The sequence below is a fragment of the Bufo gargarizans genome, chromosome 8 (genome assembly GCF_014858855.1).
Source record: "Bufo gargarizans isolate SCDJY-AF-19 chromosome 8, ASM1485885v1, whole genome shotgun sequence".
Taxonomy (NCBI): domain Eukaryota; kingdom Metazoa; phylum Chordata; class Amphibia; order Anura; family Bufonidae; genus Bufo; species Bufo gargarizans.
This window is the reverse complement of record NC_058087.1, coordinates 168,491,208-168,512,907: the sequence shown is the minus strand read 5'-3', so window position 1 is coordinate 168,512,907 and position 21,700 is coordinate 168,491,208. Positions and strand designations below refer to the sequence as shown.

General features: G+C 43.9%; 1 protein-coding gene across 1 annotated transcript in view; it reads left to right on the top strand.

Moving 5' to 3' along the window:
* Positions 1-13,409, top strand: part of LOC122945469 (fibrocystin-like) — a 42,273-nt gene extending 28,864 nt beyond the window's left edge. The window contains exons 10-14 of the mRNA XM_044304537.1: positions 2,861-2,900; positions 3,758-3,828; positions 8,934-9,035; positions 10,415-10,504; positions 13,204-13,409. Coding sequence (XP_044160472.1) covers positions 2,861-2,900; positions 3,758-3,828; positions 8,934-9,035; positions 10,415-10,504; positions 13,204-13,409 — 509 coding nt within the window. The remainder of the gene's footprint in view (positions 1-2,860; positions 2,901-3,757; positions 3,829-8,933; positions 9,036-10,414; positions 10,505-13,203) is intronic.
* Positions 13,410-21,700: the final 8,291 nt, after the last annotated feature.

The window sequence follows — 21,700 nt, the reverse complement described above, 5'->3', positions numbered from 1 at the left end:
AAACTGTCCACTGTTCCTGCTGTGACCACGTCCTGAGGAAGTCTATTCCACAGATTCACAGTTCTTACAGTAAAGAAGCTTAGATGCTTCTGGAGACTGAACTTTTTCCTCCACAGTCGGAGTCAGTGCCCCCTTGTCTTTTGAGGGCATTTTATGTGGAACTGTTTTTCACCGTACTTTTTGTATGGCCCATTTATATACTTGTACAGGTTAATCATGTCCCCCCTTAGACGTCTCTTCTCAAGACTAAATAAATTCAATTATTTTAATCTTTCTTCATAACTAAGACCCTCCATGCCGCTTATAAGTTTAGTTGCTCTCCTCTGTACTTTTTCCAGCTGCAGGGCATCCTTTCTATGGACTGGTGCCCAGAACTGGACTGCGTATTCCAGATCAGGCCGCACCAGCGCTTTGTAAAATGGTAATATTACATCCCTGCCCCGTGAGTCCATGCCTTGTTTAATGCATGACAATATCCTGGTGGCCTTAGAAGCAGCTGATTGACATCTATAAGGACACCCAAATCCTTCTCTATAAGTGACTCTCCCAGTGTTACATCACCTAGGACATATGAAGCACTGAGATTATTACTACCAAAATGCATAACTTTACATTTGTCCACATTGAACCTCATTTGCCAAGTTGATGCCCAATCACTCAGAGTGTTCAAGTCAGCTTGTAGTTTGTGGACATCTTCCATAGACCGTACAGTTCTACACAGCTTAGTGTCATCTGCAAAAATAGAAATGGTGCTATTAATCCCGTCCTCAATATCATTAATAAATAAATTAAATAATAAAGGGCCCAGCACTAAACCTTGGGGTACACCACTTATAACCCGGGACCATTCTGAATAGGAATCATTGACCAAAAACTCTCTGGACAAGGTCCTTCAGCCAGTTTTCAATCCAATTACAAACTATACTTTCCAAGCCAATAGGTCGATAATTACCTGTGAAGGACCTAGATCCTTTTTTTAATAATGAATTATTTGACTTGCGCCAATAACTTGGCACTGTACCAGTACCTAGAGAATCTTTAAACATTATAAACAGAGGTGCAAAAGCTCTTTAAGAAATCTTGGGTGTAATTTATCTGGACCCGGATTTTTGTTCACATTTACCTTATTTAACTTCTCTTGGACCATATCTACAGTTAGCCAATTGAGTATATTACTGGATGTACTAACAGCCCCAGCACCACAGATATTTACATACATGTGCATCAAAAATACATAAAAAAACTCTCACTGTTCTCCTAGCCATCTTGAATCTTACTATCCCACTAGTTCCTAAGGGCATATGTAAGTAACATTCACCGAAGTTTTTGCTAGCTGATATGGATATCCTCAAGTCAAGTCCTGGAAATTCTCCATAGAGTAGGGCCTAATTTCACATTTGCAGAACGAATACGAGAAGCATTATGCTCAATTGCCCTGACGTAGACCATAGTTCCCCAATTTGTTAACCCTTTTCCACCTTTTTTCTTACTTATTATTGACACTTTGATTCTTCCTCCATTTTGTCTTGTAGTCTTCTCCCTTACTTTATTATTTTTTTGTACTTCTTCCCCTACAATATTGGTGATTAGCATGTTGCACCTTATGGATGGTGGCTGGGATAAAATGCTGGAGTATTTTATTTTAAAAATGTTTTACTAAAGGAAAGTCCCATACCCAATTCAGATTTTAAAGGTCCTTTCAGTAGTACAATACTGATGGCCTATCCTCAGGATAAGTTATTATGTGATTGGTGGGGATCTGACTCCCGAAACCCTCACCGATGAGGTGCTTGTGGAGGCTGCAGTTCTCCAGTGAGTACCTCAGCCTCCTTACAACTTAACAAGCACAGCGGCGTACATTGTATAGAGGCTGTGCTTGGTATTGCAGCTCAGGCCCATTCACTTGAATAAGACTGAGCTGCGCTTGGTCCATGTGATTGATGTATGTGACATCATAGGCCAAATAAATGGCCACTGTGCTCACCTGAGGGTTGTGGCCTCTTCAAACAACTGATCGTTGGGGGTGCCAGGACTCATCCCATACACATCCTCTGATCAGATATTGATGACCTATCCTGAGGATAATCCATCAATATCAAAATCTTGGATGATACCTTTAATGAGGACTACTTGATAATCTGACATCTGTCAGGAGTCTGCTGAGACTACTCTACCCACCATAATCAGTAGTACTCTGTGGAGAACCTGGCAACAAGTTCTCCTGCAGCGTCACCACAAGGTAACATAAGCATTACATTGTACTAACTAAAGTCATCGTGCTGTCTGATTATTCTTGGCAATTCTGCATGCCTCCTCCAGAGCTAGAGAGACTCTTGTAGCCACGCACCACTCTGTATGATAGATATGGCTCCTAAACACAAGAACCATCCACATTCCCTAATAGAGGAACCTCATAGGTGGGGCTAATGGGATTGCTCTTTATCTACAGGATTGTCCAGGCTTAAAATAATAGATCTTCTTTCTCTAGAAACAGTGCCTCTCTTGCCTGCAGTTGGCATTGTAGCTTATGTCCTTTCACATGAATGGGGGATTTATGCAGTACCAAACACAGCCTGTGATGGAGAGTGGCACTGTTGCTGGAAAAAAAAATCTTCATCTAATCCAAGGTTTCTCAACTCAGGTCCTCGGGACCCACCTACCAGTCAGGATTTAAGAATATCCCACAGAATGAACACCTGTGGTAAGTCCTGATGCAAGGACACTAATTATATCACCTGCTCAATACTAAGGAAATCCTGAAAACAGGACTGGTAGGTCAGTCCCGAGGATCAGAGTTGAGAAACCCTGATCTAATCCAGGACCACAGCTGTAATAATGTTTCCTGTTTCCCTCCATACAGGTACACAGAACCTCACATTTTCCATATTCAACAAAGGAAAGTATGTTTATCCGTTATAATATGGAGGTTTCTTCTCAAAAAGGGGGGGAGGGGGGTCTTAAAAAAATAGATTTTTAATGAATTGTCAGACATCTGCGAGCACTAGCAGTCTCGAGAAAGAGTAGGCTCGTTTTGTTCTTTTGTCTGATTGTCAATCACATATATGAATTTTAGAATGTCAGAAAAGTCTTTCATACGCTACATGAATCTGAAGGGGTTGTCCTTGATTACAAAATGAGTCATTTCCTTCCCAACTTTGCCACTTTTGTTCATCGCCTGTGTCTTCAGTTAAATAAGACTGAGCTGCAATACCAAACACAGCCATGCATACAAGTGGCGCTGTTTCTGAAAACAAGCAGTCCTTTTTAGTGAGTTTTCTTGAGCCCACTATATTCATTTTTGCATACACACATCATGTCATCAATATTCTCTAATATTCTATTTATTGTTGCTGTTGACGGATCCTGTGACATAATTTCTTTCTCATTATGGCTTTTGTGAATACTCAAGTCACATGACCCTGTGAAAATCCACAGCAACCAAACATTATGGACTCAAATGGTTGAACAAAGACACAGGATAAGAATAACAGATCAGTCAACAGCAGCTTGGTGGTGGTTTCCAGAATCTGAACAAACTGAAATATTTTGAAGGTTGCAAAAAAAAAATGTTCTGCATAGCTAGATGGAGGGATAGGTCTCAGACTCAGATTCTTTGTCCACTCAACCCTCTCTATATATTATCCCGATCTTGCTATTGCCATTTGCACAAATATTTTCCATGCTCCAATAGAAATTTCCCTAAAGCTTGGAAATGTTTCAGTTTCTTATTGTCGCTGAGTGATCTCTGTGTGAACAGGTCCATAGTGAGCAGAGACGCCTGGAGCATCAGTGCAAAACAAGAACTATTTCTATATCAAACATTCTCAGGTACAGTCCAACTTTTTGGTTTTATTCCTATTACTTATGGTCTAGGCAGGTTTTTAGCATGGCGTTTCAGTTGTTGAGTCGTGGAGGCCAAATGAATGAAGACAAAACTCAAGAAGGGTTGTATGGTGAGGTCAGGCAGCACTGCGCGTTAGTCGGCGGGTGCTCGGATGTAATCCTGAAGTCTGCACAACGAAGAAAAACCGGCACTCCAATTTTCTTTGCTCAAAAGGATTTATTGGTCAATCATGTGACGCGCGTTTCGACACTCACAGGTGTCTTTTTCAAAAAGTGCTGCTCACTTTCTGTTTGAAAAAGACACCTGAGAGTGTCGAAACGCGCGTCACATGAGTGACCAATAAATCTTTTTGAGCAAAGAAAATTGGAGTGCCGGTTTTTCTTCATTGTGCAAAGCTCAAGAAGGTTGATAATTAATCTGATGATACAAACTTGACTTTATCAAGTCCCTGCATAGGCCTGCCTGTGGTCACCACTAGAGGGAGCTTACAGCATACTGAATTATTACACCGCGCAACAATGATTCTGCTACTGAGACAAAAACGTGATTTATACTAAAATAAGCGCGCTGATTCCAAATATGAACTCGGAATTTGCCTGACACGTCTAGATTTTAAGTTATACATGCCTATTCAGTTATAATATTAATGCATTATTACCTGTCCGGACGCACTCAGGCTGATGTCAGTAGTAAGTATATAAGGCAAGCTGGACAGATTTTGATAAAGTGATCTGTTATAGTGCTATCAGTTTTGAAACTTAAGATGGATAAACGCAAATGTGTGTCACGGCGGACGTGCACTCAGTACAAAAGATAACACACCAACCAGGCTCTGGATGAGAGACGGGGGAAGGGTCACCTCCTAGCTTATTCCTGACCTCTTTCCCTGCACTGCTCAGCCCACAAGCAGACCTTGAAGGTAGGTGTGCTGTGTCCTCCAGCCTGGGCTGACAAAACCCTGAACTCCCTAAGATGGTGAAGTGGGGACATAGGAGCAGTCTGCTCGCACAGAACCTGGATGGAATAGATGACACAAACAACCAAATTAGAAACGACACTTATCTCTGAGAGCAGGAACTGACAGCCAACCTTCCCTCCAAGCTTCCCAGACCAAAATGAACAGTATAATCCGCTCAGGGTGCTGGGCAGTGTGCTATTTAAACTAATGACTCCACCCAGTGCACCTGATGAGAGGCGGATCCAGCACGGCTCCAAAGCAACCACTAACTTCGTGCTGCTATCCTGGCCGACCTCCGCACATCGTCAGAGTGGGGCATGACAATGTGTTAACAGTCCAGACAATTTCTGCTACATATGTGGCAAATACACTACTTATGATCAGTGAGTGTGTCTTGCTTACAAGTATTAGGGCCCTTTCACACCTGCGTTATAGTCTTCCGGCATAGAGTTCCGTCGTCGGGGCTCTATGCCGGAAGAATCCTGATCAGGATTATCCTAATGCATTCTGAATGGACAGTCCGTCCTTCAGGATGCATCAGGATGTCGTCCGTTCCGGAACGGAACGTTTTTTGGCCGCAGCAAATGGCGCAGCATGCTGCGCTTTTTGCTCCGGCCAAAAATCCGGAACACTTGCCGCAAGGCCGGATCCGGAATGAATGCCCATTGAAAGGCATTGATCCGGATCCGGCCTTAAGCTAAACGTCGTTTCGGCGCATTGCCGGATGCGACGTTTAGCTTTTTCTCAATGGTTACCATGGCTGCCGGGACACTAAAGTCCTGGCAGCCATGGTAAACTGTAGTGGGGAGCGGGGAGCAGCATACTTACCATCCGTGCGGCTCCCGGGGCGCTCCAGAGTGACGTCAGGGCGCCCCAGGCGCATGGATGACGTGATCGCATGGATCACATGATCCATGCGCATGGGGCGCTCTGACGTCATTCTGGAGCGCCCCGGGAGCCGCACGGATGGTAAGTATACCGCTCCCCCGCTCCCCACTACTACTATGGCAACCAGGACTTTAATAGCGTCCTGGCTGCCATAGTAACACTGAAAGCATTTTGAAGACGGATCCGTCTTCAAATGCTTTCAGTACACTTGCGTTTTTCCGGATCCGGCGTGTAATTCCGGCAAGTGGAGTACACGCCGGATCCGGACAACGCAAGTGTGAAAGAGGCCTTACTTTGACTGTAAAATTGGAGATCAAGATAAAAGCTGGGCACCTCATGTTTGCTGCACTGTGTCTTACTCTGGGCTATCGCAGTGGTTGAATGGTAAAAGGAAAGGAATGGCTTTTGCAGTGCCTATGGTTTGGCGTGAGCAGAAAAATCACCATTCAGACTGTTACTTTTGCATGACTAAAATCGCCGGATATTCAAAGAGAAACAAGTCACAAATTGTGTATCCTGACTGTGAGTCTGCTCCTAAACCAGTACCACACGATGTAGAGAATCCAGTGCCTGCCCCTCCCACAGCAGGAACGGCAATTGAAATAGACGGTTCTGATCCTGATGAAGAAGAAGATATTGATTGTCACAATGTATTTCCTGATCCAGAACAACTGCAGGGTCAGCCGCACTTGCTGAGCCAATCAGATTTAGATGATCTTCTAAGAGATGTGTCATTATCTAAAGAAAAGTCAGAACTGCTAGCTTCTAGACTTCAGGAATGGAATTTGCTACAACGAGGCACCACAACTTCACACTTTCATCATCTACACACCAAGTTAGCTCCATACTATGCAATGGAAAGCGATATCTGCTTCTGTACTGGTGTAAATGGTCTTATGATGGAGTTAGATGGTACACATGTTCCCGATGAATGGAGGCTATTCATAGACTCTAGCAAAACAAGTTTGAAAGGTGTCTTGTTGCACAATGGTAATGAAAAACCATCTGTTCCATTGGCTCATGCGGTTGGAGGGAAAGAGACCCATGCTTCTATGGAGTTAAATTTGAAAATGATCAAATACTCAGAACATAAATGGAACATTTGTGCTGACCTGAAAGTGGTAGCACTGCTGCTTGGCCTACAGTTAGGGAACACAAAGCATCTGTGTTTCTTTTGCCTATGGAACAGTCGTGATGACAACAATCATTAAAAAATGAGACAGCGGCCTCTCAGAGTCGAGCACACAGTTGGTCAGTACAATGTACAACACAAATCACTGGTCGATCCACTTCAAGTTTATCTTCCACCACTTCACATTAAACTTGGTCGAATGTCATTGAAAGTGCATTTCTTACATTCCCTTCTTGACTTTTTCCCACCCAAATTGGGACATGTAAGTGACGAAAATGGAGAGCGGTTCCATAAAGATATTTCTACAATGGAGAACAGGTATCCCAACATGATGGGGGACTACTGCTGGTTTTTGCAACAGGAAAATCTGACCGTTCACAAACGCAAAAGTACTTTTAACAGTACTGGGCCTTGCTCAAGTAAGACTTTTAAACAAAAAAATGAGACTTTTTGAAATTTTGTTATTCCGTTACATTTTTATTCACTATTTACTACGCAAACTTTGAGGTAGATCAGGTAATTGTTGGAGTAAAACTCGTTCAGTTCAAAATTATTCAATGCTTTCCAAGTGCTTAATTCATTTAGGCATACTTCTGCATAGCAAAATTTCGTGACATATTACAACAATTCTGACTTCGGATTTTTAAATCCGCACCCTCGATCTAGTATAGGACAAATGTTTTTTGCCCAGTAGCAGCCGAAACGTTTTTTTGTTGCGTCGTGTTATTGAGTTCAATGTGTAACAGTATGCACTTAGCTCCTAAGCTCCCCCTAGTGGTGACTGTGTGCAGTTAGAATTCTGTTCTCCTCTAATTCTATGTCTATAGAGGGGATTTGGAGCGCTGACCCCCTAGATAGATGTATTATAAAGAATGATATGGATAAAAATAAATGAAAAAATAATGTTAAAGGTCAGATATTTGTGTTTTAATTAGTTCAGAGCTAAAGGGAATGTGCCATAAGACAATTACAAATAGTTGAAAACATTTGAAGCATAATTTTTAAGAATTGGTGCTTTTTTTTTTTTTTTCTATGTCACTAATTAGTTAAAAAAATCCTATATTTTTGCAGTATAACACAGGATCTATAATTCACAATAGATGATAGACACATATACTCCCCCTCCCTGCACAATTACCACTGCAATGGTTGCTTAGCATGTCCACAACACTCTCCCATAAAAGTATAATCTCCAGACTATATACATGACCCAATTCTGACAGATTGAATTCGATCAAGAATTGGACCAAGTCTTTCACTATTATCACAAAAAGTTTTTCCAAATGTTTTTGAAAACCTTTATGTAATACTGTCAATCTGATGTTGATCTAAGAGAATGAGTCACCAAAGAATGGAAACATGTCCCTCCTGACCTTGGTATTGGTGAGACATTTCCCACGGGGCAATAGATTAGATATTATACATGTCACATGGTGGTCATGTACCCATTATTGCTATGGTATTTCTCTTTTTCTGTTATGGGGTCCATTAAGGCTACTTTCACATTAGCGTTTTTTGTGGATCCGTCATGAATCTGCAAAAACGCTTCCGTTACAATAATACAACCGCATGCACCCGCATACAATGCAACCGCATGTCTTTTATAGCCATGACGGATCAGTCTTGAGCACCATTGAAAGTCAATGAGGGACGGATCCGTTTTCTATCGTATCAGAGAAATCGGATCCGTCCCCATTGACTTACATTGTGTGTCAGGATGGATCAGTCTTGCATTGTTATACTGTCTGCGATGGGAGCACAACCAAACGGAACGAATGCATTTTTTAGAGCACTCTGTTTCGTTCAGTTCAGTTTTGTCCCCATTGACAATGAATTGGGACAAAACTGAAGCGTTTTCTTCAGCTATTGAGATCCTATGACGGATCTCAATAGCGGAATTGAAAATGTGAAAGTAGCCTAAAAAGGGAGCCCACCTCAGACTAGTCCAATCTGCTATACAGGGAAAACAGGCAGAGGTTCCCACATTCTTACCAGTTATGAAACTGTTCTGGGGACGGGATAGAATAGTGCCTCCTACATTTCATTTTTACCTCTCTTCCCTATGTATACCACTGGTAACAATTTAAGTCATTTTATGTTTCTTCTGGTAGAAATACGCTCCATATTTCCAGATGTAGGCAGTGTAGGAGGAGGAACGGAGGTCACCATCAAAGGAGACTTCTTTATGGATCCGGTTAAAGTCAGCATTGCAGGTAAATACATTTTTCATACTTTTTTCTATAAAATGGAAATTAAATTCTGGGTGGTCGGTGCTATGCTGAATGTTTTCAGTGTTACACAGGCATTGTTTTTTATGGGGTAAGGTGGCAGCAAAGGGTTATCACCAGTGGCTTCCATATATTTCAATTACTAGTTAAATTGCATATAGCAGGAGTGTCTTAAAGGGGTTGAACAGTGGAGTATATGCCATATGTATGTGCAGTTAGCTCCCTCTAGTGGTGACAGCAGGTAGCCAGAATTTTATCATTAAAGGGGTTGTCCAAGTTATATTTATTGATGACCTATCCTCAGGATAGGTCATCAATATCAGATCGGAGGGGGTCCGACACCCGGCACCCCCTCCGATCAGCTGTTTGAAGAGAAGGCGTGCGCGGTGTCAGCGCTGCCTCCTCTTCACTGTTTACCTTCTAGCCGTTGCATCTGCAGTGGTGAGCAGGTGTAATTACACCTAACCGTCCCATTCATTTCAATAAGAAGGCTTGGGTGTAATTACACCTGCTCACCACTGCAGATGCAACGGCTAGAAGGTAAACAGTGAAGAGGAGGCAGCGTTGGCACGGAGCGCGCCTTCTCTTCAAACAGCTGATCGGAGGGGGTGCCGGGTGTCGGACCCCCTCCGATCTGATATTGATGACCTATCCTGAGGATAGGTCATCAATAAATATAACTTGGACAACCCCTTTAAAGTGAATTTGTCACCTAAATCTGTGGCCCCATGCAAGGGCAACGTATGATACAACAGGGGTATACATAAATCTCATAAAGCGCAATAGCTTGTTATGGTCCCCCCATAAAGTTTTCTAACAAATTTACATTTTTTTTAAAGAAGTGGAGAGATTTTATAATAAAAATGAAAAAATTGTGCTCTACCTCATCCATTTTACTTTACTTCTGTGTCGGAACAGGTGCCTCATAAGTATGGCGTTCTTTCTGAACACATTTCTCAATTTATTTAGCATATATACAGTGATCCCTACAATATCCCCCATACAGGTCTAAATCTTCAGTTTTCCCTCACGTAATATATAACAAAAATTGACTGTCAGCAGCCACCACTAGAGGGAGCTCAGTGCCTAGGACTTTACAGTGACTACTGCACTCAATGGAAGCTATCACATTTCTATACACCAGCTCCCCTTAGTGGAGGCTGCAGGAAAATGTCATGAATCTGTGTCGGGAAGCAGAAGAAGGTGTCCAACACAGGCCCCTGTAAGTCCTCTAAAATGGGAGGGACTAAAACAGGGTCCATAGTGTGAGACCACCTAATGATGCCCATGAGCCCCAACAGGTCATGTTATCTTCTTGATGGTCATATTCATTAAACTAACGGCTATTTCCTCCAATGTAACAGGAAACGTCTGCAGGATCAAATCCTTGTCACCACAAGCCGTCATATGTACAACTGGCCCGACTGGACAATATGTAAAAGCTCCATATCCAGGTACCGCACTGCTATATGTCTATTACTTATTATTGTTTTTTTATTTTTCACTAGCAGAAGGACCCGGCTTCCCACGGGTATATTTTATGTGCTTCATTTAATGTTTGTGTGTGTCGTTAAAAGATATCGACAGTATCCCCCATAACTGTGACCTCTACAGCACCCCGCCCCTTTAACAGTGAACTCCACAGTCCCCCACCCCTTAACACTGACCCCCCACTTTAAAATGGGACCTCCACAGCAGCCCATCCCCTTAACTTTGACCTTCAGAGCAGCCCGCCCCTTTAACAGTGAGTTTAACTGCACCCCACTCCCTTGACAGTGACCTCCTTAGGGGCCCGCCCCCTTAACAGTGACCTCACAGTACCCTGCTGCCTTAACAGCGACCTCCACAGTGTCCACCCCTTTAACAGTGACCCCCACAGCGGCCTGCCCACTTAACAGTAATATCCACAGTGAATGCCTCTTTAACAGTGACCTCCACAGTGCCCTGTCCCTTTAATGCTAGGGCTACATGACGACATGTGTCGCACAACATTTTGTCTCAATAATTTTTAATGATAAGCTATGGTGTCGCACTGCGACATGTGACATGCTGCGACTGCGACATGACAGTTGCAAAAAATCCATCCAAAATTGTTGCTCTACATCAATGTCGTGCGACACATGCAGCAGTGTACAGGGAGTGCAGAATTATTAGGCAAATGAGTATTTTGACCACATCATCCTCTTTATGCATGTTGTCTTACTCCAAGCTGTATAGGCTCGAAAGCCTACTACCAATTAAGCATATTAGGTGATGTGCATCTCTGTAATGAGAAGGGGTGTGGTCTAATGACATCAACACCCTATATCAGGTGTGCATAATTATTAGGCAACTTCCTTTCCTTTGGCAAAATGGGTCAAAAGAAGGACTTGACAGGCTCAGAAAAGTCAAAAATAGTGAGATATCTTGCAGAGGGATGCAGCACTCTTAAAATTGCAAAGCTTCTGAAGCGTGATCATCGAACAATCAAGCGTTTCATTCAAAATAGTCAACAGGGTCGCAAGAAGCGTGTGGAAAAACCAAGGCGCAAAATAACTGCCCATGAACTGAGAAAAGTCAAGCGTGCAGCTGCCAAGATGCCACTTGCCACCAGTTTGGCCATATTTCAGAGCTGCAACATCACTGGAGTGCCCAAAAGCACAAGGTGTGCAATACTCAGAGACATGGCCAAGGTAAGAAAGGCTGAAAGACGACCACCACTGAACAAGACACACAAGCTGAAACGTCAAGACTGGGCCAAGAAATATCTCAAGACTGATTTTTCTAAGGTTTTATGGACTGATGAAATGAGAGTGAGTCTTGATGGGCCAGATGGATGGGCCCGTGGCTGGATTGGTAAAGGGCAGAGAGCTCCAGTCCGACTCAGACGCCAGCAAGGTGGAGGTGGAGTACTGGTTTGGGCTGGTATCATCAAAGATGAGCTTGTGGGGCCTTTTCGGGTTGAGGATGGAGTCAAGCTCAACTCCCAGTCCTACTGCCAGTTTCTGGAAGACACCTTCTTCAAGCAGTGGTACAGGAAGAAGTCTGCATCCTTCAAGAAAAACATGATTTTCATGCAGGACAATGCTCCATCACACGCGTCCAAGTACTCCACAGCGTGGCTGGCAAGAAAGGGTATAAAAGAAGAAAATCTAATGACATGGCCTCCTTGTTCACCTGATCTGAACCCCATTGAGAACCTGTGGTCCATCATCAAATGTGAGATTTACAAGGAGGGAAAACAGTACACCTCTCTGAACAGTGTCTGGGAGGCTGTGGTTGCTGCTGCACACAATGTTGATGGTGAACAGATCAAAACACTGACAGAATCCATGGATGGCAGGCTTTTGAGGGTCCTTGCAAAGAAAGGTGGCTATATTGGTCACTGATTTGTTTTTGTTTTGTTTTTGAATGTCAGAAATGTATATTTGTGAATGTTGAGATGTTATATTGGTTTCACTGGTAAAAATAAATAATTGAAATGGGTATATATTTGTTTTTTGTTAAGTTGCCTAATAATTATGCACAGTAATAGTCACCTGCACACACAGATATCCCCCTAAAATAGCTATAACTAAAAACAAACTAAAAACTACTTCCAAAAATATTCAGCTTTGATATTAATGAGTTTTTTGGGTTCATTGAGAACATGGTTGTTGTTCAATAATTAAATTAATCCTCAAAAATACAACTTGCCTAATAATTCTGCACTCCCTGTAGTTGTGCCCTATGTGTTGTGCGACTTATTGTCGCGCAACACATGTCGTCGTGTAGCCCTAGCCTAAAGTTGACCGACAGCAGTGAAGAAAAATGGCTGGAATCTGGAGCAAATCCACAGCAAAATCCCTAACAAACCCACATGTAGCACAGATGCTGCAGATCTGATGCTGGTTTTGCACATATTGAGGCTCAGTCCCCTCAGTATATGTATGGTATAAGCTTTATCTGATAATTTCCTTTCCTCTGTGGTGGTCTATGTGTAGTTGCTTGGCATTTATTATAATCCTATTTGTAATCGCTGCTGCCTATAAGAGCAAACCCAGCAGGAAGTCAGCACATAGTGAGCTGCGGAGTCGCAGTTTAAAGCATAGAGGGCAGAGCAGCAGCAGCTCTCAGAATGTCGTAATAGAGTCAACACATGATGTATTTTAATTTATTATGTGTCTTACTGCAGGTAACAGAGGTCTTCTGTATGAGATGTGGGCTGGAGCACGAGTTACAGAAATGGACAAGCTTTCACTTCAGCTACGTTCAGTGGTCCTGAGCGCAAGTTCCCCACCAGATGTCTTTTTAGGTCCAGGGCAACCTATCAGGTATCAGAAAGATCTGAACAGAACCAGATATTATCACATTAAATTAAATCAAAGAAGGGCCTGGTAGCACTCGTATCAGTGGTGAGGTAGGGTCTGTGTAATGGGGTAATGTACCAACGGTGAAATGTAAGAAGTTGCTTAAAGGGTTTACCTTAGCTGCACAACTTCTGTAAAGCCAGCCACCCTGCTGATCAGTTGATCGTCTCAAGTTGAGCTGCTGAAATCCTTGGTAGCAGCAGCCACTACAGGGTAAATGAGGTATTACAGGATATCAATTTAAATTAATTGCCAACCATGTTATATATGAGTGGGCCAAGTCTTACACAGCAGGAGCCCCTCTGTGAGAACCTAGCTCTATGACATCCATAAGCTTCAACAGGTTCTTCCAGCATAACTAAAATCTACCCTCTCCATTGTTATTTTATAGAGAGTGAAAATCTGTCCTGGTCATGTGATGAATAGTGTTAATCGCGAATATTCTAATCGCGACATTTTATCGCGAATATTGGCACTTTGAAAATTCGCGAATATCTAGAATATAGTGCTATATCTTCATAATCGCAAATATTGCATATTTGTTTTCATCAGTACCCATGATCCCTCACTGCTTCTTGCTTGTGGGCCAATGAGAAGGCTGCAATATCTTTTACTTTAGGAGTAGTGTTGATCGCAAATTTTCGTATCGTGAATTTTTATCGCAAATTTTCCGATTGCTGATTTTCGCAATCAAGAAAATAATGACGAGATCACGAATTCTTGAATATATGACGAATATTCGCCCAAATATTCGCCAAATATCGCGAATTTGAATATTGCCCCTGCGGCTCATCACTGGTGATGGACACACAGGTACACAGCTCATTACAAGAAACAACTCTGATATCTGTAGTGTAACAAGCCTGACACGTGTAGTCATTACATGAGCAGGACAGATTTTCATCCTATGGAACTAATCAAAAGTGGTTCCCATGCAATGACTATAAGCAGGGATCTTGGAAATCAGGAGAAATTGGTACACTAAATATAGAAAAGTGAATTTTTTTCATAATACAATAAAAACGTTTTCTACCCTGAAAATGAATGACCCTGGTTGATCCAGAGGAAGATGAAAAGCCCGTCCAGTGCGTGGCCCAATTTGCCCAAAAATGGGCAAAATGTCTTTCCTGAGCACTGGTGGTGATCAGGTATTTCATGCAATTTTTTTAAATTACGCATACACTTTTAGTAAAACCTGTCTTGATTAGCGCTTTCTGCTAAGACCAGATGTTTTGGTGACTATTTCACAGCCTTAGGGCTCATACACACGACTGTATGTATTTTTTGGTCCGCAAACCACGGATCTGCAGAAAATATGGATGACATCCGTGTGCATTCGGTATTTTGCAGTACGGAACGGCCGCCCCCTAATAGAGCAGTTCTATCCTTGTCCATTATGCGGACTTAGGACATATTCTATTTTTTTGCAGAACGGATATACGGAAATGGAATGCGCACGTAATGTCCGTTTTTTTGCGGACCCATTGAAATGAATAGAAACATAGAAACATAGAATGTGTCGGCAGATAAGAACCATTTGGCCCATCTAGTCTGCCCAATATACTAAATACTATGGATAGCCCCGGCCCTATCTTATATGAAGGATGGCCTTATGCCTATCCCATGCATGCTTAAACTCCTTCACTGTATTTGCAGCTACCACTTCTGCAGGAAGGCTCTTCCGTGCATCCACTACTCTCTCAGTAAAGTAATACTTCCTTATATTACTTTTAAACCTTTGCCCCTCTAATTTAAAACTGTGTCCTCTTGTGGTAGTTTTTCTTCTTTTAAATATGCTCTCCTCCTTTACCGAGTTGATTCCCTTTATGTATTTAAAAGTTTCTATCATATCCCCTCTGTCTCGTCTTTCTTCCAAGCTATACATACTAAGGTCCTTTAACCTTTCCTGGTAAGTTTTATCCTGCAATCCATGTACTAGTTTAGTAGCTCTTCTCTGAACTCTCTCTAGAGTATCTACAGGTCCTTCTCAAAAAATTAGCATATTGTGATAAAGTTCATTATTTTCTGTAATGTACTGATAAACATTAGACTTTCATATATTTTAGATTCATTACACACCAACTGAAGTAGTTCAAGCCTTTTATTGTTTTAATATTGATGATTTTGGCATACAGCTCATGAAAACCCAAAATTCCTATCTAAAAAAATTAGCATATTTCATCCGACCAATAAAAGAAAAGTGTTTTTAATACAAAAAAAGTCAACCTTCAAATAATGATGTTCAGTTCTGCACTCAATACTTGGTCGGGAATCTTTGGCAGAAATGACTGCTTCAATGCGGCGTGGCATGGAGGCAATCAGCCTGTGGCACTGCTGAGGTGTTATGGAGGCCCAGGATGCTTCGATAGCGGCCTTAAGCTCATCCAGAGTGTTGGGTCTTGCGTCTCTCAACTTTCTCTTCCCAATATCTCACAGATTCTCTATGGGGTTCAGGTCAGGAGAGTTGGCAGGCCAATTGAGCACAGTAATACCATGGTCAGTAAACCATTTACCAGTGGTTTTTGCACTGTGAGCAGGTGCCAGGTCGTGCTGAAAAATGAAATCTTCATCTCCATAAAGCTTTTCAGCAGATGGAAGCATGAAGTGCTCCAAAATCTCCTGATAGCTAGCTGCATTGACCCTGCCCTTGATAAAACACAGTGGACCAACACCAGCAGCTGACATGGCACCCCAGACCATCACTGACTGTGGGTACTTGACACTGGACTTCAGGCATTTTGGCATTTCCCTCTCCCCAGTCTTCCTCCAGACTCTGGCACCTTGATTTCCGAATGACATGCAACAGTCCAGTGCTGCTTCTCTGTAGCCCAGGTCAGGCGCTTCTGCCGCTGTTCCTGGGGAATGCGGCACCTGTAGCCCATTTCCTGCACACGCCTGTACACGGTGGCTCTGGATGTTTCTACTCCACACTCAGTCCACTGCTTCCGCAGGTCCCCCAAGGTCTGGAATCGGTCCTTCTCCACAATCTTCCTCAGGGTCCGGTCACCTCTTCTCGTTGTGCAGCGTTTTCTGCCACACTTTTTCCTTCCCACAGACTTCCCACTGAGGTGCCTTGATACAGCACTCTGGGAACAGCCTATTCGTTCAGAAATGTCTTTCTGTGTCTTACCCTCTTGCTTGAGGGTGTCAATGATGGCCTTCTGGACAGCAGTCAGGTTGGCAGTCTTACCCATGATTGCGGTTTTGAGTAATGAACCAGGCTGGGAGTTTTTAAAAGCCTCAGGAATCTTTTGCAGGTGTTTAGAGTTAATTAGTTGATTCAGATGATTAGGTTAATAGCTCGTTTAGAGAACCTTTTCATGATATGCTAATTTTTTGAGATAGCAATTTTGGGTTTTCATGAGCTGTATGCCAAAATCATCAATATTAAAACAATAAAAGGCTTGAACTACTTCAGTTGGTGTGTAATGAATCTAAAATATATGAAAGTCTAATGTTTATCAGTACATTACAGAAAATAATGAACTTTATCACAATATGCTAATTTTTTTAGAAGGACTTTCTAGAATATCTTTGTGTCATCAGCAAAAAGACACACCTTACCATCGAGGCCTTTTGCAATATCACTTATGAAGATATTAAACAAAATTGGTCCCAGTACAGATCCCTCTGGAACCCCACTGGTAACATGACCTTGTTTTGAATGTTCTCCATTGACTACAACCCTCTGTTGTCTGTCACTCAGCCACTGCCTAATCCACTCAACAATATGGGAGTCCATGCTCAATGACTGCAGTTTATTGATAAGTCTTCTATGTGGGACAGTGTCAAAAGCCTTACTAAAATCTAGATATGCGATGTCTACTGCACCTCCACCGTCTATTATTTTAGTCACCCAGTCAAAAAAATCTATAAGATTTGTTTGACATGATCTCCCTGAAGTAAACCCATGTTGTTTTTCATCTTGCAATCCATGGGATTTTAGATGTTCCACAATCCTATCCTTTAATAGGGTTTCCATTGGGGGGGCGTGGCTAGCAGCCGGCATGGACGGTCGCACTTAATCTGAGCTCCAGCTCCCGACCTTAATCCTGAGCCATCCTTAGTGCCATTGCAGCCATTCAACCTGATCCAGAGACATACGGTCGACTGATCCTTCATAGCTACCGGCGATGGGGCCCAGCAAAGCACAAGCGGCCGCTGACCGGCTGAAAGAGTTCGCGCGCCAAGAACACCATAATGGCGCCGCGGCAGCCGGCTCACCACGCACGCAGCACACCCGCGGCCAAGCGGCACAACAGGCAGCTGCTGAGGAACCGGAGGCGGCTGATCTCTCCCTGAAGGAGGCTCATGAGCAGCTGATGACAGCGATACTGGCCTGCCAAACGTCCCTTACCACCAAGATAGAGGAGGTACGTGTGGATGTCGGCCTCCTGAGACATGATGTGCAACAACTCAGAGAAAGGGTGCGGGGGACGGAGGAGAGGATCTCTGAGCTGGAGGACCTTACTCGCCCCATTCCTGCTAAAATACAGGCCCTAGAAGGTTCGGTATCCTTATGGCAACAGAAGTGCGATGATTTGGAGAACAGGGCCAGGAGAAATAACGTGCGTATTCTGGGCCTACCTGAAAGAACAGAGGGGCGAGATCCTGCGGCTTTCTTGGAGGCCTGGTTCAGGTCGACTTTCCCTGAGGCGTCTTTCTCTATGGCGTATGCAGTGGAGCGGGCCCATAGGGTCCCGGCCCGACCGCCACCACCGGGGGCACCGCCCAGGCCGCTCCTAGCCCGCATGTTAAACTGGAAGGACCGCGACATAATCCTCACCCAAGCAAGAAAGATGCAGACCGTCATGCATGAAAACGCCAAGGTGTCCTTGTTCCCTGATTTCTCCGCCGAGCTTCAGAAGAAACGGGCGACTTTTGTGGCCGTCAAAAAGAGACTCAGGGACATGAACTTACCGTATTCCATGGCCTATCCGGCCAGGCTGAGAGTGGTGGATGGAGAGAGATCTCATTTCTTCACGGATCCCAGAGAAGCGGATGAGTGGGCCGCAAGAAAATCGCGGAGATTGCCGCCACCTCCGTGAAGTATATTAATGTGCCAGCAATCTGGCTCTCATTTTTGTCCGGACCCGGGCGGTTGATCCGAGCTGGTGGCGATATCAGCGCGGCGTTTTTTCTTGTTTTTTTTTTTGTTTTTTTTTTTCACTTGCACCGGACCCCTGTTTGCTGCTCTGGACTTGGCGTGAGTTTTGCCGTTTATATTGTACACTGAAGAATTGCTGCAGGCACGACGTGTATCGTGCTAAGGGAGCTGGTCGGATACCGGCATATTCTTTTTACATCTAGTGATATGCTGGTCCCTGACTATTTAGCCACTGAGACATTTTTGCCTGATTTTTGGCGTTGTGATATATGTCTTTATGTTGTTTCACAGCATAACTGGTTCAGATTTCAATGTTTGTATTATGTTTTGGCACTGTATGGTATAGCAATGCATGCAGACAGCAGCGTATATGTACTGGGGAAGATGGGGGGTTGCAGAGAGTGGGGGAGACGGAGGGAGAATGGCTTTGTGCATAGATCAATGTTATGGGTCAAATGGCTGCCATAGTGTTGATGTCATGGAATGTGAGGGGACTGGGAGATCCGGGTAAAAGAATATCTGTCTTTGCTCATGTCCGCAGATATAACCCGCACATACTTAGCCTGCAGGAGACCCATCTCACAGCCGAAACTGCGGGGAGGTTACAGAAACCATGGGTACCATATTTGTGCATGCACATGTGAATAATGTCCCGTTTGTGATTCTTAACATTTACTGTCCCCCCCCTGCCAATATGTCAGTCCTTCAAACTGCAGCCACGTTTGCAGCCCAGTATCCACATGCTAGGCTGCTGTGAATAGGGGATTTGAATATGACTATGAACCCACAGATGGATCGTTTCCATGCTAATCCTGCACCCCCGGTTTCTAGTCCGCCCAGCTTATTAGCGGCGTGGATCGGGGAGATGGGATGGTTGGATTTGTGGAGGGAAAAGCACCCAGACTCTATTGAGTACTCCTGTTTTACTCCCTCTTCAGGAGCAATGTCTAGAATTGACTACATGTTTGGTTCCCCTGAAATATACCTTGAGCTGGCAGATATTGCGCATGGCCCTCAGAGTGTCTCGGACCATGCGCCTTTGATAGCGAGGTTCAATTCAACACAGGGATGTAGCCCCAGCGCCAGGACGAGAATACACCCATTTTGGCTTACCCTCCTGAAAGAACAAGATAGGATCCCTGATCAATTGCAGGTGTTTCTGGAAGTGCAGGACGCAGACACTAACCCTCTGCTGTTGTGGGATACGCTGAAGGCTTATCTTAGGGGGTGTCTTAAGTCATCCATCTCCTTTATTAAAAGGGACACTAGAAGGAAGGAGGATTCTCTCAATGCATGTGTTAGGGAGGCGGAGGCAAGGTTTGCGTTGGACCCTTCTGACGCAAATCGGCAGGATTGGATGCGGAAAGGCAGGATGTATTTGGTTCACCTCAAGGAAAAAAGCAACCGCAAAGTGTTCTTTTACAAACAGCAGGCTTTTGAGATGGGGGACAAGGCAGGGCGAGTACTGGCGCATATTGTCCATAAGAATTCCTCAGCTCCGCCAGTTTTGAGGCTACGCACCTCGGACGGGGAGATTAGGGATTCTGTGCCAGATATTTTAGCATGCTTCGCTGACTTTTACCAGAGCTTATATCTCACCAGGGTGGAATATACGGAGGTAGACCTAGAGCAGTATCTGAATGAAGTGGAGCACCCGAGTTTATCAATGGCAGATCGCGATAGATTAGAGGAAGATATCACTGTAGAAGAGATTCAGGAGGCTATTGGTGATCTGGCAAATGGGAAGGCTCCTGGTCCGGACGGCCTGCCTCTAGAAATATACTCCAAGTATGCAGATAAGTTAGTGCCTCAGCTTAAGGTGATGTTTCAGGAAGCCTGGCGAGTGGGCAGATTACCGGACTCCCTTTATGAAGCAACCATAGTGGTACTACTGAAGCCGGACAAGGACCCCTTAGATTGTGCATCCTATCGGCCAATTTCTTTGTTAAACCTAGATTACAAGATTCTGGCAAAGATCTTCGCCAATAGGTTGAACAAAATAATTACTAGTATTATACACAGTGATCAGACGGGGTTTATGCCTGGACGCTCAACCTCGGGTAATATTCGTAGGACCCAAGTTATAGCCCAAATTGGTGTTCATCATGATAGACATTGGGCCCTGGCCTCGTTGGATACGGCTAAGGCCTTTGACTCACTGGAGTGGCCGTTTTTGATGAGGGTCATGGGGAGGTTCGGCTTTGGGCCTAGGTTCATGCAGTGGATCCGGATATTATATAGATGCCCTAGAGCTAACATCCTAGTGAATGGCACGACTTCAGCTTACTTTAACTTGCAGAGAGGTACGAGGCAGGGTTGCCCCCTCTCCCCCCTCTTGTTTGCCATTGCCATTGAACACTTGGCCGTTCGGATCCGGCAAGATCTAATATATTCTGGAGTTAGTATGGATGGGAGGGAAGACAGAGTAGGCCTCTATGCGGATGACCTCATTCTATTTCTTGATAGACTGGACATCTCTCTACCACGGGCGATCACTATTATAGAAGTGTTTGGGAAGTATTCAGGGCTACTCATTAATTGGTCCAAGTCAGCACTAATGCATTTGTGGAACTCTGACTGGCCTGATGTCTGGCATAACCTCAAGATAGTGGATCATTTTAAATATTTGGGGGTTTATATTACTAGAGAGCCGAGGGAGGCCTACACTAAAAATATTGCCCCGCTGGAACATGTCTTTTCTGGTAAATTAAAAATTTGGAGAACACTTCCTATATCGATCATGGGAAGAATCAATTTGATAAAGATGATCCTTTTACCTAAGGGGCTATACCTATTGGAACATGCTTGTACTCCAATACCGCGTAGTTTCTTTGACCGTCTTCACTCACTAATGGGTCAGTTCGTTTGGGGCAGAGCTAGACATAAACTTGCCTTGCACACTTTGCAGCGCTCTAATTTGCGGGGCGGTGCAGCGCTGCCAGACTTCCATTTATACTTCCTTGCAGGCCAGTTGAGATTTCTGGTTAACTGGGTGGATGGAAAGCCTCTGTTGAACATGGAATTTTACTTACAACAGTATTTGGTACAGTCGAGTCTATGGCCGGTGCTGGAGGGGGCTGAGTCTGTATCTGGGAAACTGCTGCAGATTCACAAGTTGGCACAGCAGGTCTGGAGAGATGCCAAATTGCGTCAATACCAGGACTGGCCGGATGATATCCCCTTATGGGATAATCCATTATTCCCGCACTTGCAGT